The 22,987-nt window shown below is 43.5% G+C and overlaps 1 protein-coding gene across 1 annotated transcript in view; it reads left to right on the forward strand.

Moving 5' to 3' along the window:
- Positions 1-5,047: 5,047 nt before the first annotated feature.
- The window catches only part of LOC141116520 (forkhead box protein N3-like), a 123,266-nt gene continuing 105,326 nt past the window's right edge, over positions 5,048-22,987 (forward strand). The window contains exons 1-2 of the mRNA XM_073608918.1: positions 5,048-5,503; positions 7,859-7,995. Of these exons, the coding sequence (XP_073465019.1) occupies positions 5,048-5,503; positions 7,859-7,995 (593 nt within the window). The remainder of the gene's footprint in view (positions 5,504-7,858; positions 7,996-22,987) is intronic.

Here is a 22,987-nt window from a genome sequence, read left to right on the forward strand (position 1 = left end):
TCGGATTTTCCGCGGACAAATGTTGGATGGCAGGCTTTAAAATTTTCCGCGGACAAATGTGTGTTGTCAGTATTTCCGAGCGTGTGTACACAAGTCCATCGGGCAAAAGTCCAAAGTACAAACACACATGCTCAGAAGCAAGGACGAGCCCGAAGCGGTCGGTCTTGTAAACTAGCGTTCGGAATTGAGAATTAACATTCGTGACGCGGCAAATTATGAAATCTCCAAATGCAGCGCACAATTCTCTTCTTCTTTAATGGGATAATAATGAAGCTGCTTTGCTGGTGATACTGATGGAGTTATTACAAATTAATTTTCAAAGGCATTTTTTTTCTAGTGATATCAAGAATAATATTATTATGCTTTTTTGGTGCAAGTTACCACAACACCATTATCCCGTAGTTTTTAAGAGAAAAGATACAACTATGTTGGTGTCCCTTGTCAATTTTACATTGTATTTTTTAAATGTAACTGCCGACTCCCAAACTGTCATTTGAAGTAAAACACATAGCCAAGTATTATTCTACACAATTCTTTTATTGTGCATTAAAAAAAGAAAACAGATAAAATTAGACATGATATCTGCCAATAGAACTTAACCAAAAAGTGCATTCTATGTATCCAAAAATATAGAAAATATACCAAATCAAATCATTATTATTCAACCAAAAAATAAAATAAAAGCCTCATGCATGTGTCCTGCTTCTTAATATAGAGGGTCAGCAATGCCAAGAGTTGGTGAAAGCAGGGGTCCGTCATCTGGAGATAATTCCGAAAATCATCCGGATTATTCTCCTGGAGCTCCCGCAGCAAAGGCATATGACATAATTGGTCACGATTAATAAAGCAACCAAATTTTTGGTCCAAGAAATCCTCCTCCTCCTGTTCCTGGACTGGACTTGGGTCAAATCAATAACTCCAAGGCCAATAATAAATAATACGTTATCTCCTCCGATTCTGCAACATGGCTGGTTGACAAACGGCCGTTCAGAAACAAACTGAAAAGTGCAAAATGAAAAGCGCGAATCAACACTCACCAAACTTCTACTAACATGAAATTAGCAGAAGGAGCCCAAAGGGTGGCGCTAAAGAGCTGAAAAACCACGTAGTACGTCACTACGTTCGTGTTTGTTGGCCGACAATTCCTTGCCGATTGTATGCAACACAAAATCCAGGCACACGCCTTGGGACAAATGTCCAACGTTTTGTCTGCGGAAAATCCGATCGTGTGTACGGGGCTTAAGTCTGGCCATACATTATACAATTTTCCTTTAGATTTACCAAGACCATATAATATGAGGTCAAACCGAAACACTTTTTCAATTTGTATGCAATCGGGCAGGCCCTGGCACTACAAGGTTGAAGGTAAATATAAAGAAAATTGAAATAGAAAATTGTATAGTGTATGGCCAGCTTAAGGGACTTTCTTGCCTCTCTTGTGCATAGGGCAGCACACTGAAACTAACTAATGACACCACCATGCGTCTGCTAAAAGCGTGTGATTTTCTGTGCATTCCCGACATGCCAAAGTCTGTACCTAGGCTTAATCTGAAGCTGATTGTACCAAGATTGTACAGTTTGATTGCAATGTGTATGGTGACCTTTAGGACACTCATATGGGATCGAACTCCCAGTGCTGTACACCAAAGAGTATTGCTAGGGATGCACCATCTGTTCTTGCAATGTCCCTGCGTTTTGTCCGGAGTCACTCCTCCTCCTCTTCCATAGTCTGATTTTCGCAGTGGCCAATGTTTCCCCTTAAAGCTGAGGGCCGTTGGATGATCGCAGGCCTGAAATCGAACGCTGCTCAAGTCCTGACTCTCCGATCCAGGAATTGTCCGTCTCCAGAGATCTATTCTAGACATTGAACAGGCGAGGTCAGGAGTCTATTTGATGGCTCCGCCTTTAATAGAAAGTCAATAATTTGGAGTACCTTTATCTGAATGACTTCTGTCCTAGGGGTCAGCTGGAGCGCGTGCCGTGCAGCGATCGATCGATACTGCCATTGGAATGTTCTCTGTATAGCTCGGGTTAGCCATGCTGGAGTTCCTGGCTTTTCTTTTCTTCACTTTATTCTCTTTTTTTTATTTCCCTTTTATATACAGAATTCATTATATTTTCTTTATCAGCCATCACCTATCCATCTGTCTACAGTCTCCTTTATCTCTCTCTATAGCTGGCCATACACTACATACACCAGTGGAATTTACACTACAGTACTTGTTTTATGAATGTTCACTCGATTTTCTAACAGTTAGTAAAGTCAAATTTACATTCGTCATTCACCGCAGTGCCAAGAAGATTCAAAAGGAGAAGGATGCAGTTTATATTTTTTAGATGAACAAATTACTAAAGTGTTTGTCATTCGGGAAAGTCCGTTCACTCCAAAGTTAAAAGCAAACAAAGTTGTGAAGTACTTTCGAAAGTCGTTCTTAAAGTTATCGAATGGACTGAGAATCTTCAGTGTATAGCTCTCTTCTCTTTTCTCTTCTCCTCTTCTTTTTTTTTTTTTTTCCTCCTTTTCTTTTTTTCTCTTCTTCTTTTTTTTTTTTCTCTTCGCTCTCTTCTTCTCTCCCTTCTGTTTTTCACCCTTTCCTTCTCTCATTTATCCTTTTCCTTTTATGTTCTCTTCTCTTGTCCTGTCTTCTCTTGTGTTTTTCTTCTTCTTCTTTTTTTTTTTCTCTCTTCTCTTTTCTTCTCTGCTCTGATCTGCTCCTTTTTTTTTTTTTTTTTTTTCCCTTCTCTTTTTTTTCTTTTTCTTTTTTTCTCTTCCCTTGTCTTGTCCTGTCTTCTCTTGTGTTCATTTATTTCTCTTTTTTTTCTCTTCTCTTTCTCTCCTTTATCTCTTTTTTTCCTCTTTCCTTTTCTTATATCCTTTCTTTTTCTTGTCTTTTTTTTTTCTTTTCTCTTCCCTTGTCTTGCCCTGTCTGCTCTTGTGTTCATTTCTTTTTCTTTTTTTTCCCCTTCTCTTCTCTAATCTTCTCTTCTTTTTTTTTTTTTCTCCTTTTTTTTTTTTTCTTTTTTTTTTTTGGTTCTCCTTTTTCTCTCTTCTTTTTTTTTTTCTTTCTCTCGCTTCGTCTTTCCTTCTATCCTCCCTCATTTTTCCCTTTTTCTCTTCCTTTCCCTTGTTTTGTCCTGTCTTGTCTTTTTTGTTCTTTTCTTCTTCTTTTTTTATTTATTTTTTTTTGTTCTCTTCTTTTTTTTTTTTCTATTCTCCTGTCCCCTCCTCTCCTCTTCTTCTTCATCTCTTTTCTCCTCTTCTGTGATCTCTTCTTTTTTTCTCTTCTCTCATGTCTCCTTTTTTATCTTTCTTCTCTCATCTCTCCTTCTTTTTATTTTTTTTTCTTCTCTCATCTCTCCTTTTTTTTTTCTCTTCTCTCTCATCTCTCATTTTTTTTTCTCTTCTCTCATCTCTCCTTTTTTTCCCCCTTCTCTTTTCTCCTTTTTCTTTTTCTCTTCTCTCTCTTCTTATTTTCTTATCTTTCTCTTGTCCTGTCCTGTCTTCTCTTCTTTTTTTTTTTTTTTTGTTCTCCTTTTCTTTTTTTTCTCTCCTCTTCAAGTGCTAATTGATTTGGAGAATGTATAAAGATTTTCCCCATCGTTTTTTTTTTTTTCATGATATCTCATGCTCTTCCTCCTACCCCAGCATATTTCATGGCTCAATGAAGACTTTTAGGGGGCCACTAGTAAAGAAAGAGAAATAACTTTTTCTTGGGAGGATATCTTGCCTCTGTCATTGTGGTAGCTCCTCAGTATCTGCTAAATCATCAATGACAAAATGTAGTTTTACTCCATGATAAGTTATCATTAACTTGATCCCGGGGGTTCTAAACTATTTGCTCTACCCCAGAGGGCTGAAAGATGAGGGGGTTCGATGTGATGGAATGACATAGTGTCCCCCACACTACGTCATTCCATCACATCGAACCCCCTCATCTCCCCTCATCTCCCCTCATCTGATCAGCGCAGAGGTTAGGGGGGGGGAATGTGCTTCCGCAGACTTTCACATCATTTATCTGACGCTTAACTTGAGTGTGTAGGCAGCCGGGGAGATTGTTATTCGGGGTCTGCGGCTTGTGGAGAGCCCTAATTGAACTGGAGTGCCTCTTCACGGCATCGTCAAAAGGCTGAGAGCGAATCATTGTACATATTGAGAATAAATAGGCCACATTTCTGGCAGATTAGGACCAGTTAGATCCATTATCCTCCCAGACGGCAACACAGCTTCACATTGCACCAGTAAGACTCTTAGAGGACCTCTGCCAACCGTGAATGGAAGAACGGGAGCGGCCATGCTGGCATGTTTGTTTTTCAGTGGCTGGAGAACTGCAGACCGATCTGTTTTGTTTTTTTTTTTGTGTTTTTTTTATGGCTGGATTTTTTTAAATCTCTGCAGAAGATTAACATTTAGGAAAAGTAAATCAAATATTGAGAGCTTACATTGGCTTGTGTTTTTAGGACTCTGCTCCTTTCTCTAACTCTCCTCTCCTGACATACTCTGCTCTGCTGGAGGACTCTGCTCCTTCCTCTATCTAACTCTCCTCTCCTGAAATACTCTGCTCTGCTGGAGGACTCTGCTCCTCTTTGGACACAAAGTCTCATGACAAGTCGCAGCCCATGTATTTCAATGGAAGCCATTCAAATCTATGCGACTTAGTCACAGTGACTTAAAGATACCTGCACTACTTGTATGCGACTTTAGTGAGACTAGAGTGTCATAGACTGCAATGCAAACTCCCAAGTCGCATGAAAGTTGCATCCTAATGTTATCTGTGCAACATTCAAAGCCAAAGTCAGCAGCCAAAAGTCACATCCAATTTGCACCCATCCAAAGTTGCATCAGAGTCGCAATAGAAATTGCATGACATTGGACTCGAACAAGTGTGAATGGAACTTAAACCTGTTCTAAATTTGAACACATCTTTTCACGAATCCAAGTTGGCAATTTCCTCAAAATCAATTTAGAGAGCAGTGTTTACCAAAGTCCTTTTTTAAATTTCAGGTCATTCCAGAGAATGGAAGGTCAAGGCAGGCTCTCTTCCAGAGAATGGAAGGTCAGGGCAGGCTCTCTTCCAGAGAATGGAAGGTCAGGGCAGGCTCTCTTCCAGAGAATGGAAGGTCAAGGCAGGTTCTCTTCCAGAGAATGGAAGGTCAAGGCAGGTTCTCTTCCAGAGAATGGAAGGTCAAGGCAGGTTCTCTTCCAGAGAATGGAAGGTCAAGGCAGGTTCTCTTCCAGAGAATGGAAGGTCAAGGCACGGTTCTCTTCCAGAGAATGGAAGGTCAAGGCACGGTCTCTTCCAGAGAATGGAAGGTCAAGGCACGGTCTCTTCCAGGGAATGGAAGGTCAAGGCACGGTCTCTTCCAGGGAATGGAAGGTCAAGGCACGGTCTCTTCCAGGGAATGGAAGGTCAAGGCACGGTCTCTTCCAGGGAATGGAAGGTCAAGGCACGGTCTCTTCCAGGGAATGGAAGGTCAAGGCAGGGTCTCTTCCAGGGAATGGAAGGTCAAGGCAGGGTCTCTTCCAGGGAATGGAAGGTCAAGGCAGGGTCTCTTCCAGGGAATGGAAGGTCAAGGCAGGGTCTCTTCCAGGGAATGGAAGGTCAAGGCAGGGTCTCTTCCAGGGAATGGAAGGTCAAGGCAGGGTCTCTTCCAGGGAATGGAAGGTCAAGGCAGGGTCTCTTCCAGGGAATGGAAGGTCAAGGCAGGGTCTCTTCCAGGGAATGGAAGGTCAAGGCAGGGTCTCTTCCAGGGAATGGAAGGTCAAGGCAGGGTCTCTTCCAGGGAATGGAAGGTCAAGGCAGGGTCTCTTCCAGGGAATGGAAGGTCAAGGCAGGGTCTCTTCCAGGGAATGGAAGGTCAAGGCAGGGTCTCTTCCAGGGAATGGAAGGTCAAGGCAGGGTCTCTTCCAGGGAATGGAAGGTCAAGGCAGGGTCTCTTCCAGGGAATGGAAGGTCAAGGCAGGGTCTCTTCCAGGGAATGGAAGGTCAAGGCAGGGTCTCTTCCAGGGAATGGAAGGTCAAGGCAGGGTCTCTTCCAGGGAATGGAAGGTCAAGGCAGGGTCTCTTCCAGGGAATGGAAGGTCAAGGCAGGGTCTCTTCCAGGGAATGGAAGGTCAAGGAAGTGTCTCTTCCAGAGAATGGAAGGTCAAGGCAGGGTCTCTTCCAGAGAACTTGAGGAGATCTGTGATGAGAGGGGTTTTAGGGGGTTGTGACATAATCCTGCCTAAGCTGCGATAATCCTGAGATCATCTACTGCAGAAAATGCGCTAAATCAGTATTTTTGAGCCCATGTGTATAAATCCGGGCTTTCCAAATGTATGGGTCAGATGGAGCCCTTTGCATGACATTATCCAACCCACTGACACCAATGATGGGGGGCTATTCCTCCCGCTGACACCAATGATGGGGCACTACTCCTCCCAATGAGGGGGCACTACTCCTCCCACTGACACCAATGAGGGGGCACTACTCCTCCCAATGACACCAATGATGGGGCACTACTCCTCCCAAGGACGCCAATGATGGGGCACTATTCCTCCCACTGATACCAATGAGAGGGCACTATTCTTCCCACTGACACCAATGAGGGGGGACTATTCTTCCTACTGACACCAATGATGGAAAACTATTCCTCCCGCTGACACCAATGATGGGGCACTATTCCTCCCGCTGACACCAATGATGGGGCACTATTCCTCCCGCTGACACCAATGATGGGGCACTATTCCTCCCGCTGACACCAATGATGGGGCACTATTCCTCCCGCTGACACCAATGATGGGGCACTATTCCTCCCGCTGACACCAATGATGGGGCACTGCACAATGCAGTGGTGTGAATGGGTCCTTAAAGTGGCAGCTATTGGAATTCTTCATAAAATTGCACAGCTGTTTGTGTTCCTCCATGAATTAAGCTGGAAGGCAGCTGTTAGTTGATATTGCTGCTGCACACGCTACTACCTCCATTGCTCCATTGTATTCAATTCCTAAAACATTTACAGATTAATATAGCATGTCGTTAAGAACTCTTAAGTTCATCACGCACGTTACAATTTGATTGTACAATCCTCTTTATAGAGTAACTCCACTTAAGTTAAAAAAAAAAAAAAACCCTCCCCTCTGGGAGATCTATGCACATTGCGGGGATTTTAACAAACTGTGATGCAGATTCCAACCTTTTTCTTATTCTGAGGAAATGGCTATTTGTCTGTGTCCATGTGCTGAGTGAGTGTAATGGGAGTAGTTACATAATGATCAATCAGCTGCTTTGCCTGCAGAGCTCTAATGAGGAAATTGTGAAGGTCTGCATCCCTTTAGACGTGATTTCCTATTGGGGGTATCTCTCATCAAAAATGACATTTTGTTGCAGGGGATGCCTGAAATCTGACTTGTATCTTAGAGCAGACTTCTGGGAAAATCAGTGAGCCAATCACACAAGCAGGAAATTACATTTCTGGGGGGCGTTCTGTATACTATCCCTGTACAGAACACCTCCAGGTCGCCATATTGCATTTTACAGAAAATTACAGCGCTGCAAATTGAAAAGCAAAAGTCATTGGTAATAATCAATTACAATTTGACTTGTGTCGTAATTGTATATTTTATGTAATTTGTTTGTTTTTTTGGAATTTTTTTTCCCACGAACGTGGAGTTACCCTTTAAATCTACCAACCATAATGTTTTGAATGGGCTTTCTTGATTGCGTACAAATCTATTCGGTCTACCAAAACGACGTAATATGAGGATCTAGTCAAACTATCCAGAGTTGATTGTAAGGTCAGATTGTAACGTGTATGGTGACCCTTTACTCATGGCGGTGTTTTGTATATCTAATGTATTGTGTTCTTCTTTGTGTTTCAGAGTATCGGCAAAGGGTCCTTGTGGTGTATAGACCCAGAATACAGGCAGAACCTGATCCAAGCCTTGAAAAAGACCCCCTACCATCCCTACTCCCACGTCTTCAACACCCCTCCCACCTCTCCTCAGGCATATCAAAGGTAAGGCAATCGCTCAGCGTCTCCGTGCGTTACTGCGATTTGACGCTGTATGGGTCACACACTAATATACCGATTATTTTAAACTCACCTACAGCCGCCTCGGTTTTTGCTCAGCTTTCTTTTCTGCTTCCATGTCCAGTTATGAGATTTGTTCCAAAAATTTGTCTGATCCCATCCAATGCGTCTCCCTTCCATGCTGGACTAGCAGCCTCTGGGGATTTGTGTTCAGCCGTTGCCATGGCGGCGACCGGTTCAGTTTGAACAGTTGAACCGGTTTTGCTGTGGTTACGCCGTGTTTGTTTGTTTGGAGAATTTGCTATGGAGGCAACTCTGCTCTATGATCTTTGCTACTTTTTATTATTGTTTTTAGATCTTGTAGTTATTACTCTGTGATCTTTTGTTACTTTTTTACGTTTTTTTTTTTTAGATCTTGGAATTATTACTCCTATGATCTTTGCTACTTTCTTACTTTTTTTTCCCCTTTTTTTTAGATCTTGTAATTATTACTCTATGATCTTTGCTACTTTTATCAGTATTGTTAGCACTTTTATTACTCTTTGATCTTTGCTACTTTCTTTCTTTTATCACTAGTTTTAGATCTTGTAATTATTACTCCTATGATCTTTGCTACTTTCTTTTTTTTATCACTAGTTTTAGATCTTGTAATTATTACTCCTATGATCTTTGCTACTTTCTTATTTTTATCACTATTTGTAGATCTGGTAATTATTACTCCTATGATCTTTGCTACTTTTTTACTTTTTTTTTTCCCTTTTTTTTTTTTTTTAGATCTTGTAATTATTACTCTATGATCTTTGCTACTTTTATCAGTATTGTTAGCACTTTTCTTACCTTTTGATCTTTGCTACTTTCTTTCTTTTATCACTAGTTTTAGATCTTGTAATTTATTACTCCTATGATCTTTGCTACTTTCTTACTTTTTTTCCCCTTTTTTTAGATCTTGTAATTATTACTCTATGATCTTTGCTGCTTTTATCACTATTATTAGCACTTTTATTACTCTATGATCTTTGCTACTTTGTTACCTTTATCACTATTTTTAGATCTTGTAATTATTACTCTGTGATCTTTGCTACTTTGTTATTTTTATTTATATTTTTGGTTGAACTAGATGGACTTGTGTCTTTTTTTTTTTCAACCTGACTAACTATGTAACTATGTTACTTTGTATCACTATTTTTAGATTTTGCAATTGTTACCCTATGATCTTTGTTACTTTTATCACTGCTTTTAGATCTTCTAGTTTTAAGATGGCCACAAATCGATCGTGGTTTTATTTTTATTTTTTTTGGCTGAACAGCCAAAAAAAAAAAGGATTCCTCTATTCACTCAGTCGAGGCGGATAAAGGAATCCTTGACACTGAGACATTGGGGGAGATTTACTAAAACTGGAGCACTCAGAATCTGGTGCAGCTGTGCATGGTAGCCAATCAACTTCTATTTTCAGCTTGTTCAATTAAACATTGACAATAAAAACTGGACGCTGATTGGTTTCTATGTAGAGCTGCACCAGATTTTGCTCACTCCAGTTTTAGTAAATCTCCCCAATTATATTTTTAGAGCAGGGACACTCCGCTGTCAGAATTCACTGATTGTAACACCTATTGGCTGCTGATTGCAAAAAATTTCCCACCATGTCAGAGCGGCCAAGCATGGATCGAAATTTGGCTGGTCCCTGCTGAACTGGACGGATTTCAATCCACCTGTGGCTGGCTTAAGGCTCAGTTCACTCTACTACAATGTGACTTTGATGCGATTTACCGTGCCACTTTGATGCAACTTTGTGTATTCTGTGGGGCCAAATCGCACTGTAAATCGCATCAGAGTAGAGCCGGAACCTTTTTTCAAAATCGCACCGTGCTGAGTTGTAATGATTAGAAATTGGTAACAATGAGGTTTCCCTTGTCTTGTGATTCTGTGCAGCTTAAGTTGCATCAGAAGTCGCAACAGTGTGAACCGGGACTTACTCTATAGTCTTTGTTACTTTTATTATTGTTTTTTGATCTTCCAGTGTTACTCTATGATCTTTGTTACTTTTATCACTGTTTTTAGATTAGGGTTACCCTTTTCTACCTCTGCATTGTTTTGTGCCTGATGATGGGATTTGTGAATGAATTGTTTTATTCTTTATCGTGACTTTTGTGTCTTGCATAAGGTTTATACTATAAATTACTTTTTTATGTTTATCCAATAAACGTAAAGCAGAACTTTGCCCATAACAACTTGATTAAAATAATGTTCTTTAGCAAGGAACATACATTCCACAGTAAAGCGAAGTTCCACCCAAATGTGGAAGCCTCCCTTTACCCCCCACCCCTCCTTCAGGTGCCATATTTGGCACCTTTCGGGGGGTGGTACCTGTTTTTGACAGGTACTCGTCCCCACTTCCGAGAGATCTCGCCACTGCGAGATCACTCGGAAGTTCGCCCCCCCTCCTCCTTTCCCCATCGCCGGGCCATTCAGAAAGCTCAGTACGCTTCGTTTATGCACGGTAGGGAACTGGCTGTGAAGCCGCAAGGCTTCACTGCCGGTTTCCCTTACAGGCAATGGTGGCAGCACCCCAGAGCCGATGAAAACATTGGCTGGGGTGCCGGCATCGCTGGATTCCAGGACAGGCAAGTGTCCTATTATTAGTACACTACGTGTAGCTGCTGACTTTTTTGCTGGGGGGGGGGGGGGGGGGGGAGTGACTCCACTTTTAATAACTATGCCACCAAAATTCGAGGTTGCTGTAAATTGCCTCCAGCAATTGCTCCTGTCTCTTCTTGCTGGATGCTGCCATTTTACTGAAGCCCAGAGGCTCTGATCAGCGATAAATCTTTAGGCTGTCAACAGGTTGGCCTCTACAAATTCGGCTCATTGCCCAACAATAAAAAGCAACTGAGCATGTGCAGAGCAGGGTGAGGCAGGGTATTACTGGATTTTAAATAGTAGAATAGTGTCCCATCATTGATGTCAGTGGGAAGAATAGTGTTCCATCATTGGTGTCAGTGGAAGGAATAATGTTCCATCATTGGTGTCAGTGGAATAGTGTTCCATCATTGGTGTCAGTGGAAGGAATAATGTTCCATCATTGGTGTCAGTGGAATAGTGCCCCATCATTGGTATCAGTGGGAAGAATAGTGCCCCTTCATTGGTATTACTGGAAGGAATAGTGTTCCATTATTGGTGTCAGTGGGAAGAATAATGTCCCTTCATTGGTGTCAGTGGAAGGAATAGTGTTCCATCATTGGTGTTAGCGGGAGGAATAGTGTTCCATCAGTGGGAAGAATAGTGTTCCATCATTGGTATCAGTGGGAAGAATAGTGTCCCTTCATTGGTGTCAATGGAACGAATAGTGTTCCATCATTGTCAGTGGGAGGAATAGTGTTCCATCATTGGTGTTAGTGGGAGGAATAGTGTTCCATCATTGGTATCAGTGGGAAGAATAGTGTCCCTTCATTGGTGTCAGTGGAAGGAATAGTGTTCCATCATTGGTGTCAGTGGAAGGAATAGTGTTCCATCACTGGTGTCAGTGGAAGGAATAGCGCCCCTTCATAGGTGTCAATAAGAGGAATAGTGCGCCATCATTGGTGTCAATGGGAGGAGTAATGCTCAGAGCTGAGACAAACTGCTGTTATGCAGCATCCATCATCTACCTGAGCTGTTGACTGATCGATTTCTCTAGATGAAATAAGGCAAGAGGAATGAGGGGGTGGGAGTTGTCAGCCTTTGCATTCCTCTTGCCACTGCTAGTCTGGGGAAAGTGCTCAGAGCCAAGATAAGCTGCTGCTGCTGCTATGCAGCATCCATCTCCTTCCTAGCTGTTGTCGGATCGGCTGCAGCAGGAGGGAAGGAGGGCAGGTTGGGGCTCATAGCTAGGGAAGCACCTAGCAACTTGGAGCAAAGTACTACATGTATTTAGTTCCATAGGGGACAGAACAGTTAAATATATCAGGGACGTGCGGTGAGGTCAGTGACTGGTGAGGCATTGGCTAGTATCAGAGCCAGATACACACAGGTTACATACGCCGCGATTGATAGAGCGAGAGCAATAATTCTAGCACTAGACCTCCTCTGTAACTCTAAGCATGTAATCTGTAAAAAAAAAAAAAAAAGCGTCGTCTATAGAGATTAAGTACTGAAGTTTGGCGCCATTCCACAAGTGTTTTTAAATTTTAAAGCGTGACATGTTGGGTATCTATTAACTTGGCGTAACATCTTTCACATCATACAAAAAAAATCAGGCTTATCTTTTAGTGTATTTTTTTTTTTTTATATTTATGAGACAGTTTTTTTTCCAAAAACATTGCGTTTAAAAAATTGGTGCGCAAATACCGTGTAACATAAAAAGTAGCAACCATAACCATTTTATTCCCTGGGGTGTCTGATAAAACTAGATAGATAGATAGAGATTATATAGATAGATAGATAGATATTTCTCTCTAATATAGAGAGATGTGTGTGTGTGTGTGTGTGTGTGTGTGTGTGTGTATGTATATGTATATATAATATATATATATATATATATATATATATATATATATTACACACATACTGTTAATCATGATAGTTCTTTTATATATAAAAAAAAAAAATAAAAAAAATAATGTAAGAGACATAAAAACTATTGCTGTCATTCCCGCTGGGAATATCCAAATCTTCCGTATTTTCTGTATAACAAGCCGCGCCATAAATTATTATATATTTTTAAAATACTTCTAGCTCGCTCAGCAGGAATGCGCTCCATGGAACAAGTTTAATATCCTGCGCTCAGCTGAGCCGCCGTCCCTCCCAATTTTGGGGCGAATTATCAGTTTTGGGACGTGCGTGGATTCCGCGCCGCTTTACGACTTCATAACAAGATTTCGGAGACTCGCAGATCATTTTGCAAGTCTAATATTTCGTTCTGCGAGACGGAGCGTGGCACGTTCCCTTTTTTTTTTTTTCCTCTAGCTCTTCCCTCCCGAAAGAACATTTAATGAAGTTTCTTGCCGTCTCCAACGAAGAGCATTCCATCACATGCCCAGACAATCAATCTGCGCGGAGAACAGCTGGCTTTCAGGGGGAAGACTGCCGTAAGTCTGCCCTCGCAAGGCGATTAGCGTGTTGGGCGCCATGGCAACTGGATCGTCTCCATGGCAACCCATAGCGGAGACAGGTGCACTTGCATCACACGGCAGTTAGTTGCCTGGCAAAAGGACAGACCATTAGCACGTATAACTACACAGTTGCCATGGCGACCGGTAACCCCCGCGTTGCGACTCCCGATGGCTGGCATCCTTTTTTTTTTTTTTTTTTCTCTCTTTTCGGAGATGTATACCTGCTTTTGTCTGAAAATCATCGGCGGCGTGAATTATGCGAGATGACAACTTGAGGTCAGATAGCTTCAGGAAGAAAACGTCAAATTGGGGATAATCACAAAAAGCCCGGACAAAGTGCTCGAGAGGCAAAATCTGACGGCGAGTAAAAATAGATCAGCTCCGCTTTTTAGGACTCGGAAGAGACGTCTGCGATGGCTTGTTCCCTGTAAATTGAAGCGTCAGCTCCTTGCTCGCGTGTCAGTAAACTGCCTGAACCCTGCTGTTCATTTCCACACAACGGGTCTTATTATCACCTTCATCTTTCAGTCTGATCACCTGACACCCTCGTTGTTTAGATTTTATAGGTGTATTTATTTACAAAATGTAACTATGTGTCGCCTTTTTTTTAGTTGTTTTCTGCAAATGGCTTTTCTTTTTTTTTTTTTTTTTTTTCTTCTTTTTTTGAGCTCGAATTGAATGGAAAGCGACAGGTTGAAAAATATTTGTTATTGTGTCAATTAAATAAAACAAAAAAAAAATAGTGAACTTGCCAAACAAAATTGTTTCCAAATGTGACTGAGATTCTGACCACGTATACACCTCTGTTGTAGATAATAGATACGTTTTTAAATGGACCGTCAAACGTGTGCCCATTCCAGAGTGGCAAGGTTGAATAACTCTTAGGTTAAATGTGCAATAGAGGAGTGCAGAGGGCTTGGCAGGGGGCACCGTCGGTTTGTACAGGAGAGGAGTATGAGGGGTATGACAGTGGGCAGTATTTTATGAGAGGAGTGTGGAGGGTATGACGGGGCAGTATGTACAGGAGAAGAGTGTGGAGGGTATGACAGTGGGTAGTATGTACAGGAGAGGAGAGTGGAGGGTATGACAGTGGGCAGTATGCAAAGGAAAGGAGTGTGGAGGGTATGACAGTGGGAAGTATGTACAGGAGAGGAGTATGGAGGGTATGACGGTGGGCAACGTGTAAGGAGAGGAGTGTGGAGGGTGGGACAGTGGGCTGAATATACAGGAGAGGCGTGTGAATGGTATGGCAATATGTACAGGAGAGGGGTATGGAGGGTATGACAGTAGGCAGCATGTACAGGAGAGGAATGTAGGGTGTATGACAGTGGGCAGTATGTACAAGAGAGAAGAGTGGGGGGGGGTATGATGGTGGACAGTATGTATAGGAGAGGAGTGTGGGGGTTTGACAGTGGGAACTATGTGGAGGGTATGATAGTGGGCAATATGTAAGGAGAGGAGTGTGGAGGGTTTGACAGTGGGCAGTATGTACAGGAGAGGAATGTGGGCTGAATGACCGTGAGCAGTATGTACAAAACAGAAATGTGGGGGGTATGACAGTGGGCAGTATGTACAGGAGAGTGGGGGGAGGGTTATGATGGTGGACAATATAGGAGAGGAGTGTGGAGGGTTTGATAGTGGGAACTATGTGGAGGGTATGACAATGGGCAATATGTAAGGAGAGGAGTGTGGAGGGTATGACAGTGGGCAATATGTAAGGAGAGGAGTGTTGAGGGTATGACAGTGGGCAATATGTACAGGAGGAGTGTGAAGGGTATGATGGTTGGCAGTATGTACAGGAGAAGAGTGTGGAGGCTATGATGGGCAATATGTACAGGAGAGGAGTGTGGAGGGTATGACAGTGGGCAGTATGTACAGGAGAGGAGTGTGGAGGCTATGACTGTGGGCAATATGTACAGGAGAGGAATGTGGAGGGTATGACAGTGGGCAATATGTACAGGAGAGGAGTGTGAAGGGTATGATAGTTGGCAGTATGTACAGGAGAGGAGTGTGGTCGCTATGACAGTGGGCAATATGTACCACTTACATGAGGGTCTCCTTTCAGAGTCTCCTACCTCACATCACAAGCAAAGAACCATAGGCAGACTTTGCTGACCTTAATCCTCAATCATTGAGCATAGGTCACTGACCCTAGCTGGGGTCCAGACAAAAATCTTGTAGCGGGCCATAGTTTGGAATCTCCCTGGGTTAGACAAGTCCTGGTGGAAAAGAGGTTCAGCGTGTGTATAGGGAAAGGCTTCTTTACAGTAAGGGCTTTGAGAATGTGAAATAGACTTCCACAGGAGGTGGTTCTGTGGAAGTCTATTTCAACTGTGTAGATTGTTTGTTTATCAAAGGGCCGGATATTTCTAAATGCACCAAATATAACTGAATATAAATTATTTATCACCAATAACGTCAGAGAATTGTTGATGCGAGGAATATATACGATCGCCTCGGGGGACCAGGAAGGAATATTTTCTCATTTCAGCGTCATGGTGTATAAATTGGATTTTTATATCAAAATTGAGACACAAGCGTTAGGAGGAACGGCGGCTGTGCGGAGTTCAAACCTCTTACCTCCGCCGTGAAGCCGCCTGGGCGTTCAGAACTGAACGGCGCTGGTTTCCCTGGCACCAATTAGCGCCGTGATTACCGCGAGAGGATTGCCATTTCAGGCCTAAAAGGACGGGCAACAGGCGAAAGGATTTGGAATGAGATTACGAATTAAGGAGCTCCTTGCTATTGTTCCGCCTTTTAATGCGATGGTTTTTCTCAAGTGAGTGAGACAATCCGGTTTGGAGATTGAAGTGGCGGATCGATATCCTGCGGGCTGCCGCGGTGTACAGGCTGACCTGCGGGTGACATCCCAAATCCGGCACGCTTGGCAGGCGAGGGTCGCAGCAGCCCGCGGCGCTGGACTCTGTAGATAAGATAGAGACAATTGTCAGGGGGGGGATCGATGTTGCTGGAAATTCTTTTTTTTTTTTCTCAAAAGTTGCTAAAATTTTTTACTTTTGTTGCATCAAAATTAGTTATCTGTCCGTATTCTATTCTTTTTTTTTAAAGCGACAGTGTAGCCTATTGTCATACGAAAGTGATCAACTTCAAGGAGTTGTAAACCATCATGGTTTTTCACCTTAATGCAATCTATGCATTAAGGTGAAAAACCTTCTGGGCGGCAGCTGTCCCCCCAGAACCCCCTTTTTCTTGCCTGAACCCGATCTCTCCAGCGACTGGGACGAGCACAGCAGCTCCAGCCGCTGTCTCAGGTCCTCATTGGCCATTGGCTCCCGCTGCTGTCAATCAAATCCAGTTACACGGGAGGCGGGGGCCTAGGCCGAGTCCTGCTGTCTGTGTCAATGGACGCAGCAACAGGATTTGGGAGCGCGCCCGCAGGGGTGCCCCCATGGAATGCGGCTCTCCGAGGGGGCACTAGAGAATCGGAGGAGCCAGGAGCTGTCTGTCTCCATGAGTGAACCTGTATAGAAGTGATTTTATAATTGTCAGTCAGCTGCTGCACCTGCAGGGCTCTAATGAGGAAAGTGGCAGGGTTTGCATCCCTTTTAGGCACGATTTCCCTTTGAGAGTATATCGGCAAAAATGACATTTGTGTTGCAGGGGATGCCCAAAATCTGACTTCTGAGAAAATCAGTGAGCCAATCACACAAGCAGGAAATTACATTTCTGGGGGGGGGGGTTCTGTACAGATTGCTAATTTTGTATTGCATTTTAGAAAAAATTACAGAGGCTGCAGATTGAAATGGAAAAGTCGTTATTAATACCATTCCATTACAATATGACTTGTGTAGCAATTGTATATGATATATTTTTTTCCCACTAAAGTGGAGTTACCCTATGGTTGCTTTCAGACTGGGGCGGGCGTCGGCAGTAAAGCGGCGCTATATTTAGCACCGCTTTACCGTCGTTTTAGCAGCACTGTTCGGCCGCTAGTGTCCCAAAAAAGGGCTGAAACCGCCCGCAAAGCGCCCCTGCAGCGGCGCTTTGCCGGCAGGTTTGCGGCACTGCCCCATTGTTTTCAATGGGAAGGGTTGCTTTAGGAACAGTGAATACACCGCTCCTATAGTGCTGCAAAGATGCAGCTTGCAGGATATTTTTGACCGTCCTACAAGCGCACCGCTCCAGTGTGAAAGCCCTCGGGGCTTTCACATTGGAGTGAATTGAGTGGTTCTTTCAGGGCGCTTTGCAGGCGCTATTTTTAGCGATATAGCGCCTGCAAAGCGCCTCACTGTGAAAGTAGCCTAAAAGTTTGGGGCCAAGAAGATAAAAGATTTGATTTTGTATTTTCTTGTGTGATGTGAATTATTTTTATAGATTGAATTTTAACTTAAAACCTAGCGCCAGGGTTTTTTTTTTTCTCAGAAAAGAGGCACAGGAACTAAGCCCCACCCCCTCCCCCTTCCAAGTCATCCTTTGTCTCCACCCCCTACCCACCTCTGAGCACTATCCTTTGGCTCCACCCCCTACCCACCGACAAGCACCATCCTTTGGCTCCACCCCCTACCCACCAACAAGCACCACCTGTTTTAGAGAATACGAAACCAACCAAGTATCAGTTTGTGATGCTAACTGATTTGTATGGAACTTTGTTAATGATAACTAAAAAAGCAATAAAATAAACCCCCCCTCCCCCCAGCAACAACAGATCTACCCCAACAACAAAAGATCTCTGCACAAAAAAAAAAAAAATTAATAATACCAATAATAATCATTTAATTTAATAATGAATTTATTTTGTGTTAGGGTTAGTTATTTTCTTCTTCTTCTTTTTTTAATTTTTTTTTTTATTTAAGGGATAGGGGTTAAAGCGGAACTTCAGTAATTGTTTCAACTTTCCATCTATTAAATCTTCTGTCCTTGTTGTTGTTTTACCTTTGGATAGTAAAACATTTTTTTTTCTGCCAGTAAATCCCTTATACAGCCCACTTCCTGTTTCTTGTCTGGTCATTAGCCTAGGATTATGACATCATACACAGCTCTCCCTCTCTCTCATGAGAGTTTTCCAGGAAGGGAGGGGGGGAGGGGGGGGGAGGAGTCATAAGAGGGCCAATGAGAGCCGCAGAGCTGGAGGCGTGCCTCTGTGTAAATCCGGGAAGTGAACAGGCAGCAGCTTCAGCTGCCCACAGTTAAAATGGCTGCAGCCAGACTCAGTGGAGGGAGATTTCTGCTGCATATTTGGCAAGTACAGAATCACAGTATATATAAAATAATATGCAAAGTGGTTGGAGGGAATCTTCAGAATGGCAAAGATGTTTTTTATTACAAATTATGTAAGCAGACTGCAGTTCCTCTTTAAGGTTAGGAGTTAATTATTTAGTTATTATTACATGGTATTTATTTATTGTATTTATCATTTTTATTTATTTGTGTATTTATTTTAAGTAGTAGTAGTAGTAGTAGTAGTAGTAGTAGTAGTAGTAGTAGTAACACCACCCTAACCTTAACAAAAAAGAAATAATCCTATCCCCAAACTCTAATCTCATCCATAACCTAACCTTAAAGCGGAGCTCCTGGCGGTGGAAGGAGGAGAGGGGGGGGATTCTAACTTCTATGGAGCTTTACCGTGGAGATGGTTACTTGTCAAAAACAGGTACCCGCTCCCCCCAAAAGGTGCCACATATGGCAGCGAAGGGGGGGAGGAAGCTAACAAGCGGCGCTTCTCTTTTCGGCGGAGCTCCGCTTTACTAATAACCCTTTACCCTAACAAAAAATTAAAAACAATACATGAAGAATAATAATAAAAAGAGAAACAAAAGCTGAAAAACAGATGATACTTTTCTCTATTGGCTAATAAAAAAAGATGGCAAAGCTCAAAAACTCTGCATAAAAAAAACATGCAAACGCATCAAATTTAGCATAAAAACATGCAAAAAAAAAAAAAATGGCCGGAAAATTGTCCAAAGACACTGCGCTCGGGTGTGAATATAGTCTTAAAGCAACAATGTTTTATTATTTTTTTTTTTTGGTTTTGTCTTTTGTGCCGTCACCTATGGGCTTAATTGCATCTTATCCAGCCTTGTCTATAAATTTTAACGCCTGGGCCGTCATCGCGGCGTGCAGCGCACTTGTTTAATGTAAACACTTCTGGAGGAGAAAACGGAGCCGCGATCTTTGCTAAGTAACACGGGGCAGGATTCGATGGGTTGGTGTGAGAACAGGTTCTCGTTAGCGGCTGCCTGAGAAGCCAACAAATGCCGCTGACAGTAATTTATAGAAAAAAGTGCGATCTTTCCGGGTCGCCGGAGACGCCTGCACAAATCGAAAGGAAATAATGACCGCTTTTCCCACTTGGCAATGTGTGATGATATAAAATGTATATAAAGTTTATGGTTTATACCTTCATTTACTAAATTGTTACAGGTCATCGGAGGATGGATTCAGATTTTGGCATGGCCATTGTATCTGCCTGAACTCTGTGTGTGGTGGGGGGGGAGCAACTATAAAACTGCAACTGTAGCAATTGTAAAAGAAATCGCCATATACTGCATGATTTAGCCGTCTGTTGTTCTGCCCAGTGACAGATCTAGTCCAATCATGTAAACTGCATGGAAGGGGTTTTGTTTTACAGCAGCTTAGAATGGAGAATATTTTTAGGAGGAGGAGGAAAGGTGGATCTGTAGATTGATATGGCAATAATGTTGGGTACGTATTTTTGTTATAATACACATGAATTCTCAGTGATGTCACCGTTCTCTAGTGAATGGATAGGCTGCATTCTTAGTGATGTCACCGTTCTCTAGTGAATGGATAGGCTGCATTCTTAGTGATGTCACCGGTCTCTAGTGAATGGATAGGCTGCATTCTCAGTGATGTCATCAATCTCTAGTGAATGGATAGGCTGCATTCTCAGTGATGTCACCGATCTCTAGTGAATGGATAGGCTGCATTCTCAGTGATGTCATCGGTCTCCAGTGAATGGATAGGCTGCATTCTCAGTGATGTCATCGGTCTCCAGTGAATGGATAGGCTGCATTCTCAGTGATGTCACAAATCTCTAGTGAATGGATAGGCTGCATTCTCAGTGATGTCATCAATCTCTAGTGAATGGGTAGGCTACATTCTCAGTGATGTCACCGGCCTCTATTGAATGGATAGGCTGCATTCTCAGTGATGTCACCGGTCTCCAGTGAATGGGTATCCTGCATTCTCAGTGAGGTCATCAATCTCTAGTGAATGGAAAGGCTGCATTCTCAGTGATATCACCAGTCTCTAGTAAATGGATAGGCTGCATTCTCAGTGAGGTCATCAATCTCCAGTGAATGGATAGGCTGCATGCTCAGTGATGTCATCGGTCTCTAGTGAATGGATAGGCTGCTTTCTCAGTGATGTCATCAATCTCTAGTGAATGGATAGGCTGCATTCTCAGTGATGTCATCGGTCTCTAGTGAATGGATAGGCTGCATTCTCAGTGATGTCATCAATCTCTAGTGAATGGATAGGCTGCTTTCTCAGTGATGTCATCAATCTCTAGTGAATGGATAGGCTGCATTCTCAGTGATGTCATCAATCTCTAGTGAATGGATAGGCTGCATTCTCAGTGATGTCATCGGTCTCCAGTGAATGGATAGGCTGTATTCCATGGCTCTTGTACTTATCACATAGAAATATATACGGTACATTAGAGATCATGACACTGGACTTGGACAACATCCTTCTCTCCCCCATCCATTCTTTTATTCTCGGAGGTCCTGGTGGAATTGTTGAATCTTTTTGAAGATTCTCAGCAGCGGTTTGACCTTCCTAAAAAACAAACCACACACGAGGATTCCTGAACGAACGATTCAGAGTTTCCTCTCCGAGGTGACGTCAATGTTCCCGGCCTGCTCTGTGCTGCTGGTAGATCCGCCGCTCTTCATCTTTGTAGTTTTCTTCCTTTGCTCGATGCAGTTTATGTGACAATGTCATTTCCCCGACCCTCAGACTCCGACGCTCCCGGCCGTGTAATCCAAGCAGTGGATGATTGTGTGGTGTGTAGGTGATGGAGTGTCATGTGCCAGGCCATGACGACAGTACTTGGCATCCAAATGAGATTCCTTCAGGCTTGTTGGAAAAATCTCAGATCTTTCCAGCGAAGGGGTGTATGGTGGGGATGAGCCGAGTGATCCTGACTAATCGATTTTACAGCAGAGTTACTGATTGGTATTATCAATGACATTTTGAAAATTAAAAAAAAAAAAAAACACAAATTTTCATTCATTGAGCTGCGTATGTGAGAGAGCCACACATAATATTCAGTCAATTTAATGCAACTGTGAGACTGCAGACCTACTACAGGAGACGGTCAGAGACTGCAGACATGATACAGGAGACGGTCAGAGACTGCAGACATGATACAGGAGACGGTCAGAGACTGCAGACATGATACAGGAGACAATCAGAGACTGCAGACATGATACAAGAGATGGTCAGAGACTGCAGACATGATACAAGAGATGGTCAGAGACTGCAGACATGATACAGGAGACGGTCAGAGACTGCAGACGTGTTACAGGAGATGGTCAGAGACTGCAGACGTGTTACAGGAGATGGTCAGAGACTGCAGACGTGCTACAGGAGACGGTCAGAGACTGCAGACGTGCTACAGGAGACAATCAGAGACTGCAGACATGATGCAAGAGATGGTCAGAGACTGCAGACATGATACAAGAGATGGTCAGAGACTGCAGACGTGATGCAGGAGACGGTCAGAGACTGCAGACGTGATGCAGGAGACGGTCAGAGACTGCAGACGTGCTACGGTCAGACTGCAGACGTGCTACAGGAGACGGTCAGAGACTGCAGACGTGCTGCAGGAGACGGTCAGAGACTGCAGACGTGCTGCAGGAGACGGTCAGAGACTGCAGACGTGCTGCAGGAGACGGTCAGAGACTGCAGACGTGCTGCAGGAGACGGTCAGAGACTGCAGACGTGCTGCAGGAGACGGTCAGAGACTGCAGACGTGCTGCAGGAGACGGTCAGAGACTGCAGACGTGCTGCAGGAGACGGTCAGAGACTGCAGACGTGCTGCAGGAGACGGTCAGAGACTGCAGACGTGCTGCAGGAGACGGTCAGAGACTGCAGGCGTGCTGCAGGAGACGGTCAGAGACTGCAGGCGTGCTGCAGGAGACGGTCAGAGACTGCAGGCGTGCTGCAGGAGACGGTCAGAGACTGCAGGCGTGCTGCAGGAGACGGTCAGAGACTGCAGGCGTGCTGCAGGAGACGGTCAGAGACTGCAGGCGTGCTGCAGGAGACGGTCAGAGACTGCAGACGTGCTGCAGGAGACGGTCAGAGACTGCAGACGTGCTGCAGGAGACGGTCAGAGACTGCAGACGTGCTGCAGGAGACGGTCAGAGACTGCAGACGTGCTGCAGGAGACGGTCAGAGACTGCAGACGTGCTGCAGGAGACGGTCAGAGACTGCAGACGTGCTGCAGGAGACGGTCAGAGACTGCAGACGTGCTGCAGGAGACGGTCAGAGACTGCAGACGTGATGCAGGAGACGGTCAGAGACTGCAGATATTTTAAATAAGACTCCTAGAGGTCACTGCTATTATTCCTCTTTACAATTCAGTGTTTCCTGTCTGTGTTCTCTATTGTTCTCTTAACATATAAAAAGAAAAGGGATGGTTGACACACAAAGACAGAAGATCATCTGATAGAAATAAATCAAACAATTGAACTACTAGAAGTCAGACTAGAGACACAATTCAGTCACTGGCCTGAGTCATTAGTTGGGAAAACACAGACTACTGTCTGCAGGGGCCCTGAGTGCCAAAATTGCCAAATGCAGCCCCCGGGCCATGGGTCGGGCACTAGGGATCTGGAGTGTTTTTTCTTTTTAACTATTATTATTTTGTGTATATTTAGAATAGTTTACCTCATTTAAATTGT

The sequence above is a fragment of the Aquarana catesbeiana genome, linkage group LG13, assembly GCF_042186555.1.
Source record: "Aquarana catesbeiana isolate 2022-GZ linkage group LG13, ASM4218655v1, whole genome shotgun sequence".
Lineage (NCBI taxonomy): Eukaryota > Metazoa > Chordata > Amphibia > Anura > Ranidae > Aquarana > Aquarana catesbeiana.